The 24088-nt window shown below is 57.4% G+C and overlaps 1 protein-coding gene across 1 annotated transcript in view; it reads left to right on the top strand.

Annotated features, from left to right (window-relative positions):
• Nucleotides 1-24088, top strand: part of LOC101935740 (adhesion G protein-coupled receptor L1) — a 98034-nt gene that overhangs the window by 56504 nt on the left and 17442 nt on the right. Inside the window, 9 exon segments of the mRNA XM_065576221.1 lie at nt 8100-8117; nt 16648-17448; nt 18576-18890; nt 19413-19516; nt 19853-20038; nt 21360-21398; nt 22415-22598; nt 23676-23798; nt 23879-24084. Of these exon segments, the coding sequence (XP_065432293.1) occupies nt 8100-8117; nt 16648-17448; nt 18576-18890; nt 19413-19516; nt 19853-20038; nt 21360-21398; nt 22415-22598; nt 23676-23798; nt 23879-24084 (1976 nt within the window).

Here is a 24088-nt window from a genome sequence, read left to right as displayed (position 1 = left end):
CTGCACATGTCTATACACGGCACACACACATGCACACAGATGCCCCTGCCTGTACATTGCACATTTCTGTAGCATGCACACATACGCACACACCTGCATAACGCACATGTCTGTACGCAGCACACATGCATGCACACTGATGCACATGCCTGTACATTGCACACGATTGTATCCTGCACACACACATATGCACACCCCTGCACATTGCACATGTCTGTATCCTGCACACTCACACGTGCACAGATGCACACGCCTGTACATTGCACACATCTGTACACAGCGCACACACATACACCCAGATGCACACCCGTGCATGTTGCACATGCCCAAACTCACACCCGGTATCCGAGAGGCAGAGCATTCCTCTCCCTGCCTCCTCACCATGTGGCTGCCCGTGTCAGCTGGGCCAGATCCAAGGCGTTGTGATTCGGTGTAGGGTTTATCCCTCGCCTGTTTACACCAGCTGGGCCCCTCTGCCACTCCCTGATTTCCATTCCCATCTGCCGCTCCTTCCTTGGGAGAAATGTAAATTGACATGTCTCCCCCCCCCCACACTCCCACCCGCTCATGCAACACATTTCAAGGCGACATACGCGCTGCCCAAATGCTTGCCGGGTGGCATCGCTGCAGTGGATTGGCCACCCCTCTCCTCACATTTCAAGGCGCGGCTGTTCTCCCGGCGCTGGCTCGGTGCCCACCATCTGCTCTCCCCCGCGCTGCCACTCACCCAACAGCCAACGTCAGCAAGGGACAGGCGAGGTTCAGGGTGTGGGACTAGCGACGAGAGAGAGAGCGGGGGTGGAGCTCAGCGACGCTGGCATGACGGTGCCGAATCCGGATCTGGCTCTCGGTTACGCTGGGGTGTAAACCCGCAGTGGCTCCCTGGATGTCCAAGTCTGCTCCCACCGTGGCCAGGGTGGAAAGCAGGAGTTAGCGCCACCAAAACCGGCGCGTACATCCAGAGTAACTCGGATGAAGCAAAATCCTGCTCTCATGGACACCAAGGAGTAAATCTGACATCACTCTCTGAAAAGCAGATTCCCAAGTGGGGTAAACTGATGTAGCTTCATTGACTTTAATGGCTCTATGCCCGTTTACACCAGCTGGGTATCTGCGCCTCTGATTTCATTGACTCGGGTGTGTAAATCCAGAGCGAGCTCACCGTGGGTCTGGCAGGCCAGGCCAGGGAGCGGCTTTCTCAGCTCCAGAGCCCCCGGGCCAGGGTCAGAGGCACCTTCTGGGCCTAGCGCTGAGGCAGAAGCCAGTTGGGAATCACTGGGAAGTGGGCGCGTTGGCCCCAGGGTTTCCCATAGGGGAAGGAGGATGGCCAAGGCGGTGGGGCCGACCGAGGGATCTGGGGCAGAAGGGGCCAGATCCAGAGCTGGCGTAAAGCGATGCCACTCCATTGGCGTCACTCGTCCGCTCCATCCCTGCTCAGGAGGGTCCAGCCAGCCCAGGCCGGGGACCAGCCCATCCTGGTGTCCCCAGCACAAGGAGCTGAGACCCAGCTGTCAGAGGGGCCCCGGCGTCTGCTGTTCCGCATTGCGAGGGTGCAGCCCTCCCGGGTCAGACGTGGGGCTGGCAACCTCCGATATGGAACAGGCGGGTCCTGGGGGGGAGACCCCAGGGTAGCCCAACAGGGCAGGCTCATGGCTGGGATGTAAGATTCACAGCCAGGCCTTGAACCGGCATCACACCCCCCCCTCCCATGAGCGCCCCCCGCTGGAGGAAGTCAGCGGAGCCGCTCCTCGACCCTGACTAGCCCAGGGGTCAGGGTCAAGCTGCTAGTGTGAATCAGGCTGAGCAGGGCCTTGAATTCGTGTCGTCATCTGCCAAGTGACGCCTCAGCCACGGGGCTCTTGGCCCTTCTGGGAGCTCGCCCGAGTAACCGTCCCGCCCAGGTTTTCATCATAACCGAGCCGGGCCCGTGACATGGGCTCATTTTGACCTCTCTGCATTTTTGAAGTGGGAGGGGAGAGATTTGGGGGAAAGCTTTGAGCCAGCTTGGCTGCGTGTGCGGGGTTTGGGTCTCTGCCCGGCCCTGGGCGTAACACCGCGGGGGTGGGCATCGGCCCAATGCTGGGCACGGGGGAGTGCAGAAGGAGACAGCACAGGCCAGTGATCTAGGAGTCAGGACTCCTGGGTTCTGTTCTCAGCTCTGAAAGGGGAGGGAGCCAGGGCTAGATCCCAGGAGGCCAGGCCCAAAGATGGGCACCACCACGGCATTGTGGGAAGCAGCTGTGATTTCGCACAGCTGCATGCCCAGCCCGTGCCCCCAACTCCCACTGCTTAACCACAAGGTGGAGCATGATGGGAGTCGTGCTAACATGAAGCAAAGCATGATGGGAGTCACGCCAACCCTGCTAGGCATCATTCAACTCACCACGACAAAAGCGGGCTTCCATCCTGGAGCACGTCTGGCACCTTCTAACCCACAGTGCTTTGCACCAGGCCGGGATAATCAGCAGCCAGACCGTCCAGTCCCATGCAGCTCCTCCTCTCTCTCTGCGCTCCATGTTGCCCCCCTGTGGTCTGTCTGTCCCTTCCTGCTCTCCCGAGGGTGCCCCGGTGCTGTTGATCTGTGGGGGTCAGGGCAGGGCAGGGGTGCAGAAAGCGGGGAGATGGGGGAGGGGGACGAAGGGTGTGTGTGGAACTCCCCGCTTTCTTCCTTTGCAGCTGCCTCCGTTCTAACCAAACGGCCTATTTTCCTTCTTCAGGTGCCAATTTTCCTTGTGTTAATTGAATGCCTCTAATTTTGGTTGGGTCTTTTTTGTTTGTTTTTTTCTTATCTATTTAATTTATTTTGGAGGGGGCAGGATTATAAAAATATAATTGTTATAATTGTGCAAATAGAAAAAAAAAACACAACCCTTTTTCTCAGCCCCCCCCCCCCCCCCCCCGCCTCTCTCTTTTATTTCCTGTCACATTGTTTCTTTCCCTTCCTTCCCCCGGGATCTCGAGGGGGCGCCTCTGTTTTTTCCACAAGGGATTTGTTAGTCATTGACAGCAGCTGTGTATATTTCAGGCCAGGCCGGGGCTGCCTTTACTCAGTTGGGTGAGCAGTTATTCACTAGTTTATTATTACAGCAATGCCGGGAGGTCTCAGCCAAGATCCAACCCCCCTCCCCCCCTTTGTGCCGGGTGCTGCACAGACGGAGAAGGAGACGGCCCCCACCCCCACACACACCGTCCGCTTTACAGCATCACCAGCCCTGAACGGTCAAAAATCCTAGACCCCAAAAGGTGAGATCAGCTTAGGAATCATTTGATTTTAAAACCGGAAGGAATCCTGGCTCTGCCTTTGGGAGCCTCCCCATCTCATTTCTCTGCAGCCACAAGGGCAACCTGTCAAGGGGCAGATTCTCTGGTGGGATTGGGCTGTCGGGCCGGCCAACATAGAATATCAGGGTTGGAAGGGACTTCAAAGCAGGACCAATCCCCAAATGGCCCCCTCAGGGATTGAACTCACAACCCTGGGTTTGGGGGGGGGGGGGGGGGGAGGGGCAAATGCGCAAACCACTGAGCTATCCCTCCCCCACATGACAGGGGCTGCCCCAGGGCTCTTCAGAGCTACACCCCCTGAGCTAATGAGCTCTCTGGCCTGGCCGTAACAGACTCGGCCATTAGCAGAGCGGCACCGGGAAACCTGTCGCCCTCAGCCAGCACCTGTGCGGACCAGCCGACAGTCTCACCCCAAGTTTTTCATATTTTTTATCCACCCGTCATCACGGGAGCCGGCTTAGGGTTAAGTCCCAGGTCTTGTGCAGCTCCATTGGCAGCAAGGCAGTTCCCCCCCCCCCCCCCGACCCCACAGCATCCCCAGGGTGGGGCACCGATTTGCCTCCCACCCTGGCACAAATGCGTGTGGCTGGAGATTTCTACCCGGCTGGTTTGCTCTTTGCCGCTACGGCCTGTCTCGCTAAAGCCCCTGCTGGGCGGCTCGGCGGATGTTAATTTCCGGCTGGAGCTGGTTTTTCCCCGTCCCAAACGCTATTTTTAACTCGCTTCCCCCTGTGTTTAATATCCCCCCCCCGCCAGTTCCCTTTCCACAAGTTCACCAGCTTGGCATTAGTGCTGCGCCGGGCCCAGGCCAGCCCTCGGGGCTCCCATGGAGCAAGGCAGGGGGCCACCTTGCTCCGCTCTGCACCGCCTTAGCCCCGTGCCCTGGCCGGCTGTCAGCGCCGCCCCACAGACCTCGCCGCCAATGGCCGCAGTCCTCTGCACTGGGGAGAACGGCTGACCCCAGAGCCAACCGGTGAGGGGCAATGAGGGGGTGAGAGTCAGACTTTAGCACTGCTAGGTTGTCGGTCTGTCCATCCCCATAGATTTACCCCTCTGTCTGTCCATCCAGCCCCATGCATACCCCTCTGTCTGTCCATCCAGCCCCTCGATCCAGCCAGCCCCATACACACCCCTCTGTCTGTCCATCCAGCCCCATGCACACCCCTCTGTCTGTCCATCCAGCCCCATGTACACCCCGCTGTCTGTCCATCCAGCCCCATGCACACCCCTCTGTCTGTCCATCCAGCCCCATGCACACCCCTCTGTCTGTTCATCCAGCCCCTCGATCCAGCCAGCCCCATGCACACCCCTCTGTCTGTCCATCCAGCCCCATGCACACCCCTCTGTCTGTCCATCCAGCCCCTCGATCCAGCCAGCCCCATGCACACCCCTCTGTCTGTCCATCCAACCTCATGCACACTGCTCTGTCCATCCACCCATCCATCCATCCATCCACATGCACACCCCTCTGTCTGTCCATCCAGCCCCTCGATCCATCCATCCAGCCCCATACACACCCCTCTGTCTGTCCATCCAGCCCCATGCGCACCACTCTATCCAGCCAGCCAGCCCCATACACACCCCTCTGTCTATCCATCCAGCCCCATACACACCATCCCATACTCACCCCTCTATCCAGCCAGCCTCATAAACTCCGTATCTACCCTCAAACACTCCTTCTCTGTATCTACTCAGCCCCATACACAGCGCTCTGTCTATCCTCACACACAGCTGTATCCATCTGTCTATCCCCTTTCACTCTCTCTGTCTACCCAGCCCATACAGCCCTCTGTCCGTCTGTCAGGCTTCAGTAACCTCTGTTGGGATACAGTTCCCAAGGAGACAGGACCATAAGCCCAGCCCAGGCCCAACTCCTCAGACCCCGCCCCCCCCCCCCCCCCCCGGTCCTTCGGGTCACATCTCACACCCAGGCCTGAATACACGTGTAGCTAAGGAGCCCCGGCAGGTTGGGGTGTGAACCCCGGTGTCCATCCTGGCCAAACGCCAACCTGGAGAATTCCCTCCTAAGGACCAAAAGTGGTGCCCCCTAGAGGGGAAAGACCCCCTGTCCCATTCCCTGCCCCCCAGAGCCACCCTGGGGTCAGATTGGAGCCAGCTCCTTTCCCCCCTCCCCCCCGCAGAGGAGGAAGTTTCCATTCAAAGTGTAGTTAAAAAACAAGTATCAGGGGGTAGCCGTGTTAGTCTGTATCTACAAAAACAACAAGGAATCTGGTGGCACCTTAAAGACTAACAGATTTATTTGGGCATAAGCTTTCGTGGGTAAAAACCTCAGATGCATCCGAAGAAGTGAGGTTTTTACCCACGAAAGCTTGTGCCCAAATAAATCTGTTAGGCTTTAAGGTGCCACCAGACTCCTTGTTGTTTTAAAAAACAAGGTCATTTGTATTTAGTCGGAGCCAGAGCTCTCGGCAGAGCACCACGACCGGTGCAGCTCACACTGCCCCCTGGATCTCGGTGGAGCTGTGTGCTGCTTCCCCAAGCTCTTCAGTGGACCAAGCAGACATTGGAGGGCTCTGTGGGCTCTGAGCTAGGAGGGCACCAGTCCACTGCTAACAGGATCAAGAGGGCAGCGTGGTCTAGTGGCGAGAGCACTGCACTGAGGCGTAGAAGAGCTGGCCTCTATTTCTGGCTCTTCTGGGTGAGCTGGGAGGAGTTGCTTCCCTGCTCTGTGCCTCAGTTTCCCCACTGGTATACGGGCGGGGGGGAGAGGGGGTTTAGGACGCTGACCAGGAGTTATCGTCACAGGGTGGAGGCATCAGAGAGCAAGGAGCAGATGGAGTGTGGTCGAGGGCAGTGGGGCCTGGGAGGGTGCAGGGGATGGGGGGCAGGCCCATCAATCATGACAGAAACAATCCCAGTTTACAGAGCACAGAGGGTTTGCCTCGGTGGGGTAGGAGCTTTCAAAGGCGATGAGAAAGGGAACCTGGATCCCCAGCGCGTCTGGGAGTGAGATACGGGCGGTGGGGGGGGAGGGGCTTTAGGACAGGGACTTAGGGATGTGATGGGTCTATGCCTAGGAACTGTGCTGCGTAGCATGTTAGAAATACACCTTTATAGACAGCTGAATGGGGGCGGGGTGGGTGGATAGATAGCTAGGCAGTGGGGGTGTACAGAGAGAGAGAGAGGTGTATAATCCACGGTGCCCCCACATCTTGAATATTCCCTGCAGTTCCGGTCACCCCATCACAAAAAAAGATATATTAGGACTGGAAAAAGTACAGAGAAAGGCAACAAAATTGATCAGGGGGATGGAACAGCTTCCGTACAAGAAGAAAGTAAAAGCACTGGGAGCGTTCAGCTTACAAAAGAGACGACTACGGGGGCACGTGATAGAGGGCTGTAAAATCATGGCTGGTGTGGACACAGTGACTCGGGAAGCGTTACTGACCCTTCACCTAGCACAAAAACCAGGGCTCACCCGATGAAAGGAACAGGCAGCAGGTTTAAAACAACCTTAAGTACTTCGGCAAGCACCGCACAGTCAGTCTGTGGAACGTGCTGCTGCGCCTGTTGGGAAGGCCAAATCGGTTGGAGGTGTCCCCGGAGGATAGGTCCATCAATGGCTATTAGCCAAGCTAGTCAGGGACGCAGCCCCATGCTCTGGGTGTCTCTAAAGTAAGCTTCTGATGGCCAGAAGTTGGGACTGGATGACAGGGATGAGTCACTTGATAATTGCCCTGTTCTGTTAATTCCCTTTGAAGCATCTGGATCCAGCATCTCTCAGAAGACAGGACACTCGGCTAGCTGGACCATTGGGCTGACCCAGCATGGCTGTTCTTATGGGATAGATAGATAGATAGATAGATAGATAGATAGATAGATAGATAGAAGGGGCGGATGGGGATAGATAGATAGATAGATAGATAGATAGATAGATGGTGGGTGGATGGGGATAGATAGATAGATTAGATCTGATCATCTACTCAGACCTCCTGCATGACCCAGACCAGGGAATACACCCATTTAGATCTAGGGTGATGAGTGGGCTGATATTGACAAGAGAGCATTGGTGTCAGCTTGAAGCTACGCAACAGAAGATCAGCAGTTGAGGGTGGGGGCGGATGTCTACGGGCCACCTGGGCCTCTTAGTTCAGCTGAGATCCCAGAATCCTGGTTCCTTTGACTGATCAATCAATCTGTCTATTCCCATACACCCACTCTATCTATTTACCTGTCTATCCCCATATACCCTCTCTATCTAACTGCCTATTCCCATACACATCTATCTATCTATCTATCTATCTATCTATCTATCTATCTATCTATCTATCTATCCCCATACACAACCATCCATCTGTCCATCCCTATCTATTTCCTACTGTCCTTTCTGTTCCTGGGGTGCTCAGAGTTTTGCATTTGTTTTTTTTTTAATTCTTATAATTTTGGGTTGTTGCAACATTTCTTATTATTTTATTATTTGCATTGGGCGGGCGGGGGGGGGGCGGGTTCTTGATGTTTCTCTTTCCAAGGGCGTCGCTGCTGGAGCAAAAAAACCATTGAATCCTAAAAACAAATCAAACCTGATTTATAAAATCCTCCAACAAAAATCCAACACACGTTTTTCTCTCTCTCTTTGCCTAAAACAAGCAACAATTTTAACAATTAAAAAGGGCGGGGGGTGGGCTCTGAAAAAATGGGGGTCGGAAGGGTGGGGCGGAAAAAGTTGCGATAAAGAAAAGGTTTCTTTGGGGCGGGGGGGAAAAGCAATTTAATCTCTTCTCTCTTTTTTTTTCTTCTTTCCTTGCACTTTTTTTTTTTCAATCTATTTTTTTTCTTCTTTCTTCCGATGCTTAAAGTAGAAGTGGAACAAAAAGGTAAACAGAACATTACCACTGACCCCCTAAACCTAACACCTTGTTATATTCTCTGTGGCCATATTAAATGTGAATTCCGTCTCCTCTGATCCTACCCCGATCCCTCTTTTCCTAACTTACCTTTTTCCTCCCAGAACCTTCCCTCTCCCCATCCCCCCCCCCCAATTTTCTCTCTCTGGTCTTGTTAATTCCAATTGGCCTCCCTAGCTAAAATACAGGCCCCTTTCGCCACCTGCCCGATGCAAAATACAAGCCACCAGCTCCAATCTGGAAAGGATTTTTGTAACCAAACTGGAATCCAAAGTCTGATCCATGATTCCTTGGCTCGTCTGCTGGTGGGGGGCTGGGGGGGCAACCATTAATGTCTGCTCGACTTTTTACCTCCTTCAGGGGAACTAGTCATGGGGGCTTCCTCTCCGTCTTTTTTTAATCATTCAACTGAGTTTCTCTGCTCCTCTATTCATGTTTCCATGGCAACCAGTCGGGTATCTACCTCAGTCACCGGCTTTCTCTTTCTCCTCTTGATTTCGGTTCTGTCTCTTTTTTATGATTATTATTTCCTAATTCCTTCTTTCCCCCCTCCCTTAACACGGAATTTTAAAAAACGTGGTTCATATGAGCGGGGAGGGAGCTGACAGGTCAGATGGGCTTATTGATTGATTTAAAAAAAATATTCCGTCAATTTGATTTCAATTGGCAAATTCGCTTTTTGACTCCCTCTCCTTCGTGGCCAGGCGTTTGGCCAAGGGAGGGGTGGATATCCATGGATTTGGGTGCTTACATTGGTTCAGCATGGGCGTGCAGCTATCCCTGTTTGGGACAGCGCGTGACCCTGTGCGTGAATCCCCATGAAGTCAATAGGACTTTCACTCCCACTGAAATTTATTTCATTAATAGTAGTATTATTTATTATTACTGATCATTAGTACACAAGGAGACTTCAGACATTAGAACAGAAGCACATGCTTAAAGTGAAGCACCTGCTTTACCATGGTGCCGATTCAGAATTCTTTCCCACACCCCAAGCAGGAGCTCCTAAACCTCTCGGGTTCTTTTAGTAAAAGCCCGGTTTAAAGTGCCCACTTTCATTTTCTTTGACTTTGTCTCATTCCTCCCGGCTTGTCCTCTCTGTTAACCCCTGGAACGCTCTGCTAACGAGACGACGCACAACTAAAAAAACCAGCCCCGATTTGTTTATATATATATTTATGTCTACACACACATATATATATATATATATATATAGACTAGCTTTTTAACACTAGCAATAGTAATCTGTTGGGTACGTTTGTTTGGTTTTTGTTTGTTTTTACTAACCACTTTAATATGGAATTTTATGTTATTTATTTTTATTCTTTTTTCGTTGCTTTATTTCTTTTCTTCCGATAAATCCAGGGTTTGGGATTCTTATTTTTTTCCTGCCTGTTAAAAGAAATTAAATTAAGCAAAAGCTGCACTCATGGTCTTTAACTCGATCTGTTATTGCCAGAAGGGGCGGGGATGCAATTGATTTTATATATATATATTTTTTTTAATTTGACCATCTTGGACCTTTGTGGAGGGTTCTAGTTTAACGTAAGTACCAGGAACGGCAGGGAGAAAACGAGATTTTTCTAACGAGCATTGGGGCTGTCAGAGGCAGCAGTAGGAAGCCAGTAAATTAACAAATTGATAATTGCTCAAGAGACAACAGCAAAAAAAAAAAAAAAAAAAGCCAGGCTTGATTCTTTCCAATCCATGTTTTTCTCTCTTTCTCTCGGCTTATGTTGTATTTCCAAATGCACTGGGGTGGGCAGGGCGGGGGCGGATCTATATTTATTTTTGCTGGGGGGCTAAACATGCTTTTTTCCCACAGGTCCAGCAAGGATCCCATGGTTCTGGGGCGTTAAAAACCTTCCTGATGTGGCTTTTTTTGTTTGTTTTAAGTTGATTGCTTCCTTGTCCATTTCGGCCCCGGCTGCCTCAGACTGTGGACAGCCCACTCCCATCCCCTGTGCGCCCAGGAGGGATAGAAACCAGCTAACCCCCCCTCACCCCATCTTTAACAATGTGTTTCTCCTCCTCCTCCTCCCGCCAGGAGCCCTCCATCCATCCCACCTCACCACCCCCAGCCTTGGCCGTGGGGCCAGCCCGGCTGAACCTGTGAGTCTCAGAGCGGAGTTTGTGATCAGCGAGAGCGGGACAGGAACGGGGTCAGATCACACAGCTGGGGCTAGAGCCCCCATCCTTGAGTAGCAGCATGGCCCAACCCCCTGCCCCCCAGCACCCGCGCTAAAGAGCAACACTGCTGGTTTGCACTAGCTGTCGATCTTTTATCCGCCCGTGGCCTGTGCCACAAGAGGGCAACGCACGCAACCGCACACACGTACTCAGCCATGCATGCGCAGCACTCAGGAGACCCTGCACACATATGTAAACATGCATGAACATGGGAACACACACGCACATGCCAACAGGTGAACACAGATGTGCCCACCCCGATGCATGGCCATGCACACACACAGGAACACGCATGCAAACATGCCCACATACATGGGAGCACATATATGTACCCATGCGCACACACTCTCTGATTGCATTGCCCAGTGCAGCTCTCCCTCGACTCTCAGAGCAGGGAAAGGCCTAGGGCTGCCAAGGGCATGAGGAGGAGCCCAGAGGGTCCCCGCAGGTGGAGCTCACAGGTTCAGGCGGAAAGGTCCCACGTCCCGCTCCAGCTCGTCCTACCAGGCTCCGCCCCCCCCTGGCTCGATAATGACCTTCTGTGCTGGCAGAGGAACCCCGGCTCGGATCCCGGCTGGAGACCCACGTGTGTGTGCGTGTGTGTGTGTGTGTGTGTAACACACATCGGGATCAATGGACACACCAGCCATGCTAATGCAGGAGGGATGTGTGTGGGGTGTGTGCTGGGAGAGACACCCCCAGCATGGGGCCTGGACCTGCCTCCCCCCGGCTGTAATATTCCATGCGCGGGGGGGGGGGGGGGGGGGAGAGACCTTGAGCAGGTTAGCTCAGACCTCAGCCCGATGCTCCGCGCTTTGGGGGGCGTGGGGAGCTGGATCGGGGTCGTCCCGCTGAGTCGTCTGGAGTAGATGGATTGTCATCTCCCCAGCTTTCCCCTATCCTCCAGTTAAATGGGAGTTTGCAGCTGAGCACAGAGAAGGGTCAGTGGTGACTTGCTCATAGCACATGGGGAGAAGGGCGCCAGGGAGGAAACGTGGCCCAGTGGTTAGTGGCTCGAGATCTGGGCTCAGCTCCCGCCAGACTCCCTGTGTGACGAGGGCAAATCCCTCAGGCTCTTTGCTTTGTGTTGTGATAGCCCCCAGGTGCCCCAGTCACAACCCAGGGCCCCATTGTGCCAGGCGCTGTACAAACCCACAACAGAAACTAAGAAATAACAGCACTTGCCTCTCACAAGTGTAGTGTGAGGATCGATCTATTAACAATTGTGCGGTGCTCAGATACTATGTGAATGGGGCCATAGAGTGTAGGTAGAGGGGTGATGTGTGTGGGGATGGATGGAGCGAGCAGGGGAATGAGGATGGCTGGATAGAGAGGTGAGGTGTATCGGGATAGGTACATAGAGGGGAGTGTACAGGGATAGGGATAGATGGGAAGTCTGGGGATGGATGAATAGGTGTAGGGATAGGTGGGGGGTGTATAGGGATGGATGAATAAAGGCATGTGTAGAGGGGTATATGTGGGGTATATGGGCATGGCTGGATAGAGGGGCATATACAGTGATAGGCAGGGGCTGTCTGTGGATGGATGAATAGAAGGGCATGTACAGGGATAGGTACGGGGTGTATGGGGATAGGTGGTTAGAGGGGCGTGTACAGGGGTAGGTAGGGATGGTTGGTTAGAGGGGCGTGTACAGGGGTAGGTAGGGATGGTTGGTTAGAGGGGTGTGTACAGGGGTAGGTAGGGATGGTTGGTTAGAGGGGTGTGTACAGGGGCAGGGAGATGGGGATAAAGGGGTGTGTACAGGGGTAGGTATGGATGGTTGGTTAGAGGGGTGTGTACAGGGGCAGAGAGATGGGGATAAAGGGGCGTGTACAGGGGTAGGTAGGGATGGTTAGTTAGAGGGGTGTGTACAGGGGCAGGGAGATGGGGATAAAGGGGCATGTACAGGGGTAGGTAGGGATGGTTGGTTAGAGGGGCGTGTACAGGGGCAGGGAGATGGGGATAAAGGGGTGTGTACAGGGGTAGGTAGGGATGGTTGGTTAGAGGGGTAGGTACAGGGGCAGGGAGATGGGGATAAAGGGGCGTGTACAGGGATAGGTAGGGATGGTTGGTTAGAGGGGTAGCTCAGAGGCAGGGAGATGGGGATAAAGGGGCGTGTACAGGGGTAGGTAGGGATGGTTGGTTAGAGGGGCGTGTACAGGGGTAGGTAGGGATGGTTGGTTAGAGGGGTGTGTACAGGGGCAGGGAGATGGGGATAAAGGGGCATGTACAGGGGTAGGTAGGGATGGTTAGAGGGGCGTGTACAGGGGTAGGTAGGGATGGTTGGTTAGAGGGGCGTGTACAGGGGTAGGTAGGGATGGTTGGTTAGAGGGGCGTGTACAGGGGCAGGGAGATGGGGATAAAGGGGTGTGTACAGGGGTAGGTAGGGATGGTTGGTTAGAGGGGTGTGTACAGGGGTAGGTAGGGATGGTTGGTTAGAGGGGCGTGTACAGGGGCAGGGAGATGGGGATAAAGGGGTGTGTACAGGGGTAGGTAGGGATGGTTGGTTAGAGGGGCGTGTACAGGGGTAGGTATGGATGGTTGGTTAGAGGGGCGTGTACAGGGGCAGGGAGATGGGGATAAAGGGGCGTGTACAGGGGTAGGTAGGGATGGTTGGTTAGAGGGGTAGGTACAGAGGCAGGGAGATGGGGATAAAGGGGCGTGTACAGGGGTAGATCTGAGACCTTCAGGGGCCTTTAATCTAGCGCTGGCTCTGAACAGGGGGAGTCCCCCGGGCCGTGCTGTGTCTTAGCAGGCCCAGTGTGAACCCTGCAGTGGGAGCAGGGAGTGAGGAGCGGAGCAGTGGATTCCCCTGGGGGCAGCGTTGGTGGGGCGGACAATGGGCGTCGTGTCCAGTTGCGGGGACATCACTGGAAAGAGGAAGGGGGGCAGGGAGAGATGCCAGGACGACTGGAGGCTGGAAACCTGCCTTGGTGAGAGCATGGAGGAGCTTCAGCTCCAGGCTTCTGGGAGAGCCGGGCCGAGGTGACTCACTCAGCCACGGGCAGCGAGCAGGGGGCTGGTCAGAGCAAGAACCAGCGTCTGGAAGCTGAAGCTGGGGAAATTCAGACTGGAAACACAGGGCTTGTTTTTAGCTGTGATGGGGAATTAACCGTTGGCTCAATGGCGAAGAGGCTGCGGTGGGTTGTCCATCACTTGAACTAGGACATGGACAGCTATCTAGACAGATAGATACTGTGTATAGGGAGAGATGGGGGGTGGTGAATGGGGAGAGATGGATGGACAGACTGGCCCCAGGGCAAGCAGCAAACCCAGGTATGGAGCCCAGGGGTCCTGAGTCCCAGCCCGCCTGCTCCATTCACTAACCTCGCTCCGGGAGACTGGTTTGTGGTTAGAGCGGGAGGGGCTGGGAGCCAGGACTCCTGGGTTCTACCCCCAGCACTGCCACTGAGTCCATGTGACCTTGGGCAAGTCCCTTCCTCTCTCAGTCCTTTCCCCTGTCATTAGACGTGAGGTCACAGGGCAGAGTTCGCTGGAGCCTGTGCCCAGCGAAGGGCTATTTATTACCCACAAGGCTGTGGGTAATGAAGCATTGCAGCAAGCCAGGGAGAGGTGCATTGTGGGAAGGGACGCTGGGGTGACCATGCTTCAAGAGGTTCAGAGACCTCCCCGGGTCCTGTCGCCCGGTCCCCTCATGCCAAAGGGCATGTTGTGATTCTCATCGGTCCAAACGCCCACAGCAAGGGGCAGGCAGCAGGTGCAGTGACCAGGAGGCAGGAGGGGGTTAATTCCTCTGGGGGCCAGCAGGGGGCGATGTTGCTGGCAGTCTTGTCCCACCATGGAGTTATTGCCGGGAGCTTCCCCCTGCCACACGTGCCAGAGCCTGTCGTGTGGCTGCAGGGCGCAGGGCTCCCGCCTTGGCGTAGCCAATTGGACTGGAGCCTGCTGGCACCACGGGCACTCGGCCCATCCTGCGCGCTAAACCCAGAGCAGAGGATTCGCTTGGCGCTGGATCGTGCCCCTCCAAGGCCTGGCGATGCCCAGATGGCTGCCAGCCACGGCCCTTTCCCCACCCCCCCACGCCACAAGCTGGTGTCTGCAGCGGGCGAGGGATAAATGGGCCCCGTCTGGGGGAGGCAGATGGGAGACGGGCTGGGCACGGATGGGGAGGGTGACGTGAGGCCCCCAGGACCAGCCGCCCTACCCTGACAAGGTGCTTGAACCCCCCCTCACACTCCCACCCCCAAGGGAGGCGGTGCCATTCCTACTGACTCCGCCTCCTGTTGACTCTGTCTCCCCCTCTGGCCGCCTGGGGGTCTGCGTCCAATCACGCCACATTTGGCACCTGCGATCTCTGCAGTGGATTCTCTGCTCTGGCCCGTGGCTTCATGTCTTTCCTTGCAGCGCTAACCCACCCCACCCGTTTTCTTCCCCAGCCTCTCTCCAGCTGCCCTGACACACCCAGAGGACGGTCGCTCCTGCCCCCTCCCCACACCTTCCCTGCTCCGTTTTCCTCGCTAACAACTTTTTCCTCTGGGCTCAGAACCTGAGATCCTTCCAGGTCACATCTGGGTGGGGAGGGGGGGTTCTGCTCGCTGTCTCACCCCACCCCCTGCCCTCCATCTCCCCCGGCTGTCCCTTCACCACCCCATGTGCACCAGTTCTCATGACTCATGCTGATCTGAATCAAACCTGGCTGTTAAGGTCACTCCAGAGACGTCCAGGGTGGGGCGAGATGTGGGAGCGTGGGGGGCCTGGGGCTGGGGGTGGGGAGCAGACCAGACTGCTTTGATCTTCTGTCCTCCTTCCATCAGCTGTTCGTCCCAGGAGGGAATCCGGCACCGTCTGCTAACCCCACAGCTGCTGATCCCAGAATCTTTCCAAGGGGCAGGATCTCTCTGCAGGGCTCTACACTAACCCTTCCCTGCCCCCCAGGGCCACGGGACAACCCCTTAGCCCCCCCACGCCCAGCGAGACGTCTGCTGGACACAGGATCCCAACCGGGGCTCTGCCGCTATTCCTTTTGAATTGGCAAAATGTTGGATCTTTTGCTTTGCTTATTTTTCATTCCAACCGTGTGTCCCCACCCTCAAATCGGTGTCACTCCAATCAGTGTGTAGGAACAGGGGCTAGAGGGGGGGGGACACGCGTCCATTACCCCCTCATCCCGCCTTCCGAGGGGAAAGGATTTCTCGCCTGAAGAATATCTGGCGACAACGGGAGAATCTGGAAGAATGTTAACCAGAGGGGAGTGGGATCTAGTGGTTAGAGCGGGGCTGGGCGCCAGGACTCCTGGGTTCTATTCACAGCTGGGGGAGTGTAGCCTAGTGATTAGGGTAGGGGGCTGGCCGTCAGGATTTCTGGCTTTTATTCCTACCTCCTCGAGGAAGTGGGATCCTATTGGAGGGGCTGGAAGTCAGGTCTCCTGGGTTCTATCCCCAGCTCTTCCACTGACTTCCCTTTGAGGGAAGTCACTTTGCTCCTCCGTGCCTCAGTTTCCCCACCTATTAAGATTCAGATTATAGTGCTGACCTGGCTCCCAGCCAGGCGGGAGAATCAGCTAAGAGCTAGGCAGGGTCCTTCCAACCACCAGCTGATCGCTCCCTGCCTTTTCCCCAGCATTCTTCATTTACCGGAGCTAATCTGGGGTCCCTCCGAGAAACCCTGTATCACAAAGCCGGGGACCAGACTCTGGGCAGTCATCGGCAAATGGGCTCCATTGGACTCCATGGGATCCTGCCCAGCCGAGGGTCTGCCCCTCCCCCCAGCCCTTTCTGACGCGGTGACATTTCACCCTCCCTTTGTGCCAGTGTAAATTAGTCGCCCCCCGTGCAGGGTGGCAGGGACCCGGCCGTGCCCCATGGCGCTCGGGCTGGCTGTGAAACCAGACCCGGTTCCAGCAGGGCCGGCCCGGCCCATGCCACGTCCCTCGACAGCTGGGGCGGCTGACCCCTGCTCTCCGGAGCAAGTGCCCACGCTGCCTTTACGCTGAGATCGGGCAGGCCACACCCTTCCAAATTCTTTTCTTTCTTTAAATCTGGGTTCCCCCCATCCCCTGTCCTTCACAATGCCCCCCTGCCTTCCCACGCCCCCCCCCAAAAGTACCCTCCAAGCACTCTCTGCCCAGTAACAGAGATGAATCACCCATGACTGCAGATGATCTCGGAACCGAGCGTTGATTTTCATTCCTCCAGCCGACAGCCTGTTACAAATTTATTCTTTCTTCTCTTTTCTCTCTTTCTTTCTCTCTCTGTCTCTCGTTCTATCGCTCGCTCGCTCTCTTGATCCTCCTCTTCCCCCTCCCACTTGCCCCAATCTCCCTCCCCTCTCTGCTCCCTCCCCCCCCCAGTATTCGTTTGCCCGGGGACCCTACAGAAGGTGCTGGAGGCCACGTCCACCCACGAATCAGAGCATCAGTCGGGCGCCTGGTGCAAAGACCCGCTGCAAGCCGGCGACCGGATCTACGTCATGCCGTGGATTCCTTACCGGACGGACACGCTGACAGAGTACGCCTCGTGGGAGGACTACGTGGGCGCCCGGCACACCACCACCTACCGGCTGCCCAACCGCGTGGACGGCACGGGCTTCGTGGTGTACGACGGGGCCGTCTTCTACAACAAGGAGCGGACCCGGAACATCATCAAGTACGATCTGCGGACCCGCATCAAAAGCGGCGAGACGGTGATCAACACGGCCAACTACCACGACACCTCGCCCTACCGCTGGGGGGGCAAGACCGACATTGACCTGGCCGTGGACGAGAACGGGCTGTGGGTCATCTACGCCACCGAGGGCAACAACGGGCGCCTGGTGGTGAGCCAGCTCAACCCCTACACCCTGCGCTTCGAGGGTACCTGGGAGACGGGCTACGACAAGCGCTCGGCCTCCAACGCCTTCATGGTGTGCGGGGTGCTGTACGTGGTGCGCTCCGTCTACGTGGACGACGACAGCGAGGCCGCCGGCAACCGTGTGGACTACGCCTTCAACACCAACCTCAACCGGGAGGAGCCCGTCTCGCTGGCCTTCCCCAACCCCTACCAGTACGTCTCCTCCGTGGACTACAACCCCCGCGACAACCAGCTCTACGTCTGGAACAACTACTTCGTGGTGCGCTACGCCCTGGAGTTTGGGCCCCCCGACCCCAGCACGGGTGAGCGTGGACCCCCCCACACACACACTGGGCACCACCAGCCCCTCGGGGGGCAGGGCTTGTGAGAGAGCTGGGAGAGCCGCCCCCAATGGTGGGGTCACAGCCCGGCCCCACCAGTGGGGGAACCCAAATGTCTCCTCTCCTCGGGTGGGGGAGGGGGCGCAGCCCTTCAGAACTTGGGGGCTTGGGGGCTATTCGGAGGGAGGCTTGTAGCAGTGCGGGGGTTGGATGGAGATGTCTGGGGGTTGCGGAGGGCTCCTGGGAGGCCTCAGAAGGGCTCCGAGCTCTGTGTGGAGTTCAGGGGGTGGAGGGTCTCAGGGGGATCCTGTGAAGGGGTTTTCGGGAGGCTGTGGGGGGCTCCAAGGGAGTCAGAGGCATGGGGGGCTCTGTAGGATTTGTGGGGGCTCAGAGGAGGCTGTAGAGGGAAATTGTGGTGGATCATCATTGGGGGGTGGGTCTTATGGGGAGGGGCCCACAGGGGTCATGGGGGGTGTCTCAGGGACTTGGGTGTGTGGTGTCAGGAGCCTGGGTGGGGGGAAGGTCTCATGTGTGTGTGGGGGGGTCGCAGGGCTGTTGGAAGGGTCAAAAGGGGGTGGAGCCCGGGGGCGGACAGAAGGGGTCCAGGTGAGGGGCGGGTGGGATTACCAGGGGGCATATGGGGACCAAAGGGGGGACATGGGGTGTGTGGGAGGGGAGGGGGGAGTTCAGAGTTGTGCATGATCGTGTCTGGGGGAGGGGAACCAGGCATGTGCACAGGGTCCAGGGAGCCAGGGGATGTCCGGATTGGGGGTTCCCATGGCTCTGAGTGGAGATGGGGGGCTTATGGGGGTGGTTCCCAGGGCTGTGGACGGGAGTGGGGGACTGGGGTAGAGGGTTCCCAGGACCATAATGGGGGGGGAACTGGGGGCAGGTTACCAGGGCCATGAGGGTGTGGGAGACTCAGGGGGTTACCAGGGCTATGGGGGGTGGGGACTAGGTGGGTTCTCAGGGCCAGAGGGAGGGAGGGGGAGGGGAGGGTTCCCAGGGCCATATAGTGGGCAGGGCACTGCGGGGGTTCCCAGGGCCGTAGGGAGGACGGGGCACTTGGGGGGTGTCTGGGTCTCTAACCTCCCTCCTCCCGCCCCCAGGCCCCGTCACCTCCACGCCGCTTAGCACCACCACCACCGTGCGGCCCACCACGGTCACCACCACGGCCTCGCCCGCCGCCACCACCACGGTGCGCAGGGCCCCCCTCACCACCCACCCCATCGGCGCCATCAACCAGAAGGGCACGGAGCTGCACCCCATCACGGCCGCTGCCCCCAGCACCCGCAAGCCCCCCTCCTCCAACCAGCACGTCTCCCCCGAGCTCTTCTGCGAGCCCAAGGAGGTCAGAAGGGTCCAGTGGCCGGCCACGCAGCAGGGCATGCTGGTGGAGCGGCCCTGCCCCAAGGGCACCAGAGGTAACGGGCGGCTGGGGGGGCAGTGGGATGGCATTGACCCCCCCTCAGAGTCTGCCGACCAGCTGGGAAGACAAGGAGAGTGGAGTCTAGTGGGTAGAGCGGGGGGGGCTAGGTGCCAGGACTCCTGGGTTCTCTCCCCATCTCTGGGAGGGGAGTGGGCTGTAGTGGTTACAGCAGGGTCTGGGTGCCAGCCAGGACTCCTGGGTTCTCTCTCCTGCTCTGCCCCTGTTTCGCTGACCCGAGCAGCCTGGGGCTGAGTCCGTGGTGTGGGAACTGCATGGCAACTCCCAGCCTGACCCCTAGAGGGCGACGTGGCCACACAAAGGGGGGAACTGCTGCCCCTTCAGGCACTGCATCCGCCCCAAAGCAGAGACCCCCCCAAAGCCCACGTACCCCTTAGGGGGCGTGGATGGGCCCTGCCTACACTGGGGAATCTGGGGCTGGGCTAAGCTGACAGGGGGGCCCCCGGCCGTCTCCCTTCTCCCCTTCTCCGGTGCCTCCCGCCTCTCTCTCTGCCCGCAGGAATCGCCTCCTTCCAGTGCCTGCCGGCCCTGGGGATCTGGAACCCGCGCGGCCCCGACCTCAGCAACTGCACCAGCCCCTGGGTCAACCAGGTGGCACAGAAGGTACCGCGGCCCCCGCCTTTCCCCCACCCTCCTGTGCCCACCATGCCTACTGTGCCCTCCATACTCGCCTCTCTGCTTTGGGGGGTCACCACTCATAATCTATGTGGGAGCTGGGGGGCATCACTCGTACCCTACAGAGTGGGACCCAGGGCATGGCTTGTACCCTACAAAGAGCCTGGGGGGAGCATGGTTCCTACCCTATGGGGCAGGATCCGGCAGGTCGCTTGTACCCTGCGGGGGCAGGGCAAGGGGGCACTCCTACCCTGTGTGGGGAGAACTGGGCCTGGGACCCGGCTCCCCGGGGCTGATCAGGGTCTCTTCCCCCTGTCCCGGCAGATCAAGAGCGGGGAGAACGCGGCCAACATTGCCAGCGAGCTGGCGCGGCACACGCGGGGACCCATCTACGCCGGCGACGTCAGCTCCTCCGTCAAGCTGATGGAACAGCTGCTGGACATCCTGGACGCCCAGCTGCAGGCGCTGCGCCCCATCGAGAGGGAGTCGGCTGGCAAGAACTACAACAAGGTGCAGGCGACTGGGAGTCAGGGCTCCTGGGTTCTGTCCCTGACGGTGACCTTGGCTGAGTCACTTCCGCCATTCTGTGCCTCAGTTTCCCCATCTGTAAATGAGGATAATGCTACCTGGGCAACAGGCTGTAGGGAGGTGTCCATGTAGATTAGCTCTGGGGTGCCCAGGCTGTGGGTGCTCTGGCAGGGCCTGTGTGGTTAACCCCCTAAGGGGGAGCCCTATGGAACCACCCCACCCCCAAAGCCAGGGCGTCTCTCACATCCCATCACACAGAGAAAGGTCTATTCCTCCGTGCCAACCCCTGCAGCGTCCCCACGCGGGGCCGTTTCTGTATGTTGATATCCTGACTTCTTAATGGTGTCATCATGATGTACGATGACGTTAGGGGTCCTTGTGATGTCATCACCTGGCTCCGTGACCGGAGGGCGCCCACCTGTGATGTCATCACATGGTGCCGTGACGGGAGGGCGCCCACCTGTGATGTCATCACACGGTGCCGTGACGGGAGGGTGCTCCTCTGTGGTGTCCTCACATGCCATCGGGACGTGAGGCTTCCTACTGGAGCCGCCTACGTTATGTCACGATGTGCTGACGGGTTTTGTGACACTGCGTCACATCACGAGATGACAACTCTTCATCCGACGCCATGACGTGGTGACGTTCCTTCACGAGCGGCTGTCCCACCGTCGCGGGGGGCCAGCCCGCTGGGTCACAGTGTGATGCGCTCTCTTCAGGGGGTCGTTCTTCTCACCAGCCACTGGCAGCCGGCTGGCTTTTGAAAGCCTGGGCCCCCCACTCACTCCAGGGGTCACAGCTGGGATTGGCGACAGGCCCCATTGCACTCAGCTAGTTACCCAGTGGTCATGGGCTAGTTATCGAACAAAGATTGGCTAATTTTAGCTAGTTAGCCAGTAGTTATTGGCTAGTTATTGGCTAGTTACTCAGTGGTCATTAGCTAGTTACCCAATGGTCATTGCCTCTAGTTATCAGCTAGTTACCCAATGGTTAACAGTTAGTTACCTAATGGTTATCGGCTAGATATTGGCTAGTTACTCAATCATTAATGGCTAGTTACCCAATGGGTATTGGCTCGTTGTCAGTTACCCAATGGTTATCGACCGGTACCTGTGACTGACACTGGGGCTAGCAGGGATCTGATGCAGGAAGCGCAGATTTGGCTCCAAGGCCCCAAGGTGGGAACGTATCCCAGAGAATCAAAGCCCGGACCCTCGATGCTGGGATCTGGCCCTGACCGTTCCTTCTTGTCTGTTCCCCGCTTCCCTCCCTGCTCTGCCTTCCACGTGTCTGGCGCCTTCAGATGCACAAGCGAGAGCGGACCTGTAAAGACTACATCAAGGTGAGTGGGGGGGCTCCTAGGCTCCCCAACACTAATCAGCTGGCCCCCGAGATACATAACTGATTGCAGGAGGGTCACTCCGGATTTACACCACGGAGTGAGAGGGGAATTGTGATGGGAGCCTGGGGTACAACCTGGAACTGTGGGACCGCTGTGCCCCCTTAAGTCTCCAGCCTGGGCTGTCTCACACAATGCTTTGCTAGTGACAAGCAGCAAACCCCTCCAGGCGCTCTGATCACTCAGCCATGTGGAGCCCCACCCCCAGCTAGACTGTGTGAAAGCTCCCTGAGCCACTCATGAATCGTACAGAGAGAGGCACCTGCCCGTCACCCCAGACCCCGGCCTTGCACCGCAGCAATATACCGTCTGACACCGCTCAAGGCTCCCTTGGACAGTGCAAGCTCCTTGATCAGTTCATCACTCCAACCAAAGGGTAGTGGAGTCTGCAACAGCCCCTGTTAACCTGAGCTGAGATTCCCCCAGCACTTCACCCAAAGCCCCACTGTTTTGGGTCAAATGTAAACCAGATTTGTTAACTACAGGGAGACCGATTGTAAGTGATTAGAAGTAGCAGCCATAGAGCTCGACGTTAGTAGCCGGCATCGAGATCCAAGTTTGTTATCTAAGAAATAAAAACAAATTTTCCGTCTAAACTCTAGAGACTGAGCAAGATTGTCAGTCTCCCAACCCCAGCTTGGCGGAGGTGGAGCCCCCGTTCCAGGGCTGGCTATTGGCCAAGAGAGACACCCACTCACCCCCCTAGCCCTGAGCCAAGGGGGCACGGGGAGGAGGCCGAGTGGTTGCTCCGATTGGGGTGGGGGTAGCTCTGGTGCCCTGGGGCATCGGGGCAGGCAGGCTGGGGGGCGAGAGAAGGGGCTGCGGCTGTAGAGGGGAGCTTGCCCCGCCCAAGGGAACCCCGGAGTCTGTCTGAGAATCCCATCCCCGGCTCCCCTCTCGGGTGTGGGGCCCAGCGCGGGGCTGAGCCGTGTCACACACACATACCTGCCCGCCCCCAGGCTGTGGTGGAGACCGTGGACAATCTGCTGCGGCCCGAGGCGCTGGAGTCGTGGAAGGACATGAACGCCACGGAGCAGGTGCACACGGCCACCATGCTGCTGGACATCCTGGAGGAGGGCGCCTTCCTGCTGGCCGACAACGTCAAGGAGCCCGCGCGCTTCGTCACCACCCGGCAGAACGTGGGTGAGTGGCTCCCCCGAAGCCCGGATGCCTGGGTCCTCCAGGGATCAGTGGGAGTAGTGATGGGGGGGGGGCAGGAACGCTCATCCTGGCCCAAAAAGGCAGAGACCCCAATAATCGCCTTCTATCCCCAGCGTCCTCGTCCCCAAGAGGCAGAAGGGAAAGCTGATTCTGGGTCAGGCCTCCCACCTGGATGCCTGGGTCCTCTAGGGTTAGGGAGGTGGAGGGGGATCCGCAAGGCCGATCCTGGCCCACAGTGGCAGAGACCCCACTATCCCCAATACCAATAGGCAGGTGGGGAAGATGAGCTTGGGCTTGGCCTCTTGCCCGGATTCCTGGGTCCTCCAGGGATTGGATCGGTGGGTGACCTTGATTCACAGCATGGTAAAGGGGGGTCTGGTGGGTGTCTGGGGCAGCTGGTGTTTCTCAGAGCAAACTCCACCCATGTGCGGGACAGATGTGCGTGCAATGCATGTGCAGGATGGATGGATGTGCGGGACAGATGTGTGTGCAATCATGCGCAGGACGGACGCGTGTGCAGGATGGATGCATGTGCAATGTGTGTGCAGGACAGATGTGTGCGCGGGTCAGCTGCATGTGCAGGATGGATGCGTGTGCAGGATGGATGTGTGTGTGTGATGCATGTGCAGGACAGATGCGTGTGCATGAAATGCATGTTCAGGATGGATGTGTGTACAGGATGGATGCATGTGCAATGTGTGTGCAGGATGGATGCATGTGATGAGTGCAGGACGGCTGCGGGTGCAGGATGGATTAATGTGTGGGATGGATGCTTGTGCAGGACGGATGCGTGTGGGGGGCGGATGCCGATGCAGGATGGAAGCATGTGTGTGCGATGCGTGTGCAGGGTGGATGCGTGTGCGGGACAGATGCATGTGCATGCGATGTGTGTGCAGGACGGCTGTGGGTGCAGGACAGATGCGTGTGCGGGGCGGATGTGTGTGCAGGGCGGATGCAGATGCAGGATGGATGCATGTGCGTGCGATGCGTGTGCGGGACGGCCTGGCTGCATCGCTGAGGTAGCACGCCCCCCCCGCCCACACGGCTCTCCCCCCACAGTGCTGGAGGTGACAGTGCTGAACACGGAGGGGCAGGTGCAGGAGCTGGTCTTCCCGCAGGAGTACGCCAGCGAGAACTCCATCCAGCTCTCGGCCAAAACCATCAAGCAGAACAGCCGCAATGGTGAGTGGGGGCCAGGCCCCCGCCCTGGGCATGGGGGGAACCCCAGGGAGCGGCACTAACCACCCTCCTCTCCTCCCCAGGGGTGGTCAAGGTGGTCTTCATCCTCTACAACAACCTGGGCTTCTTCCTCTCCACCGAGAATGCCACGGTCAAGCTGAGCGGGGAGGCGGGCGCCCCCAGCCCCGCCCTGGTCGTCAACTCGCAGGTCATCGCCGCCTCCATCAACAAGGAGTCCAGCCGCGTCTTCCTCATGGACCCCGTCATCTTCACCCTCTCCCACCTGGAGGTGA

Source organism: Chrysemys picta, chromosome 22, assembly GCF_011386835.1.
Source record: "Chrysemys picta bellii isolate R12L10 chromosome 22, ASM1138683v2, whole genome shotgun sequence".
Taxonomy (NCBI): Eukaryota; Metazoa; Chordata; order Testudines; family Emydidae; genus Chrysemys; species Chrysemys picta.
The sequence above is the reverse complement of the archived record's forward strand: the minus strand, read 5'-3'. Positions and strand labels throughout refer to the sequence as shown.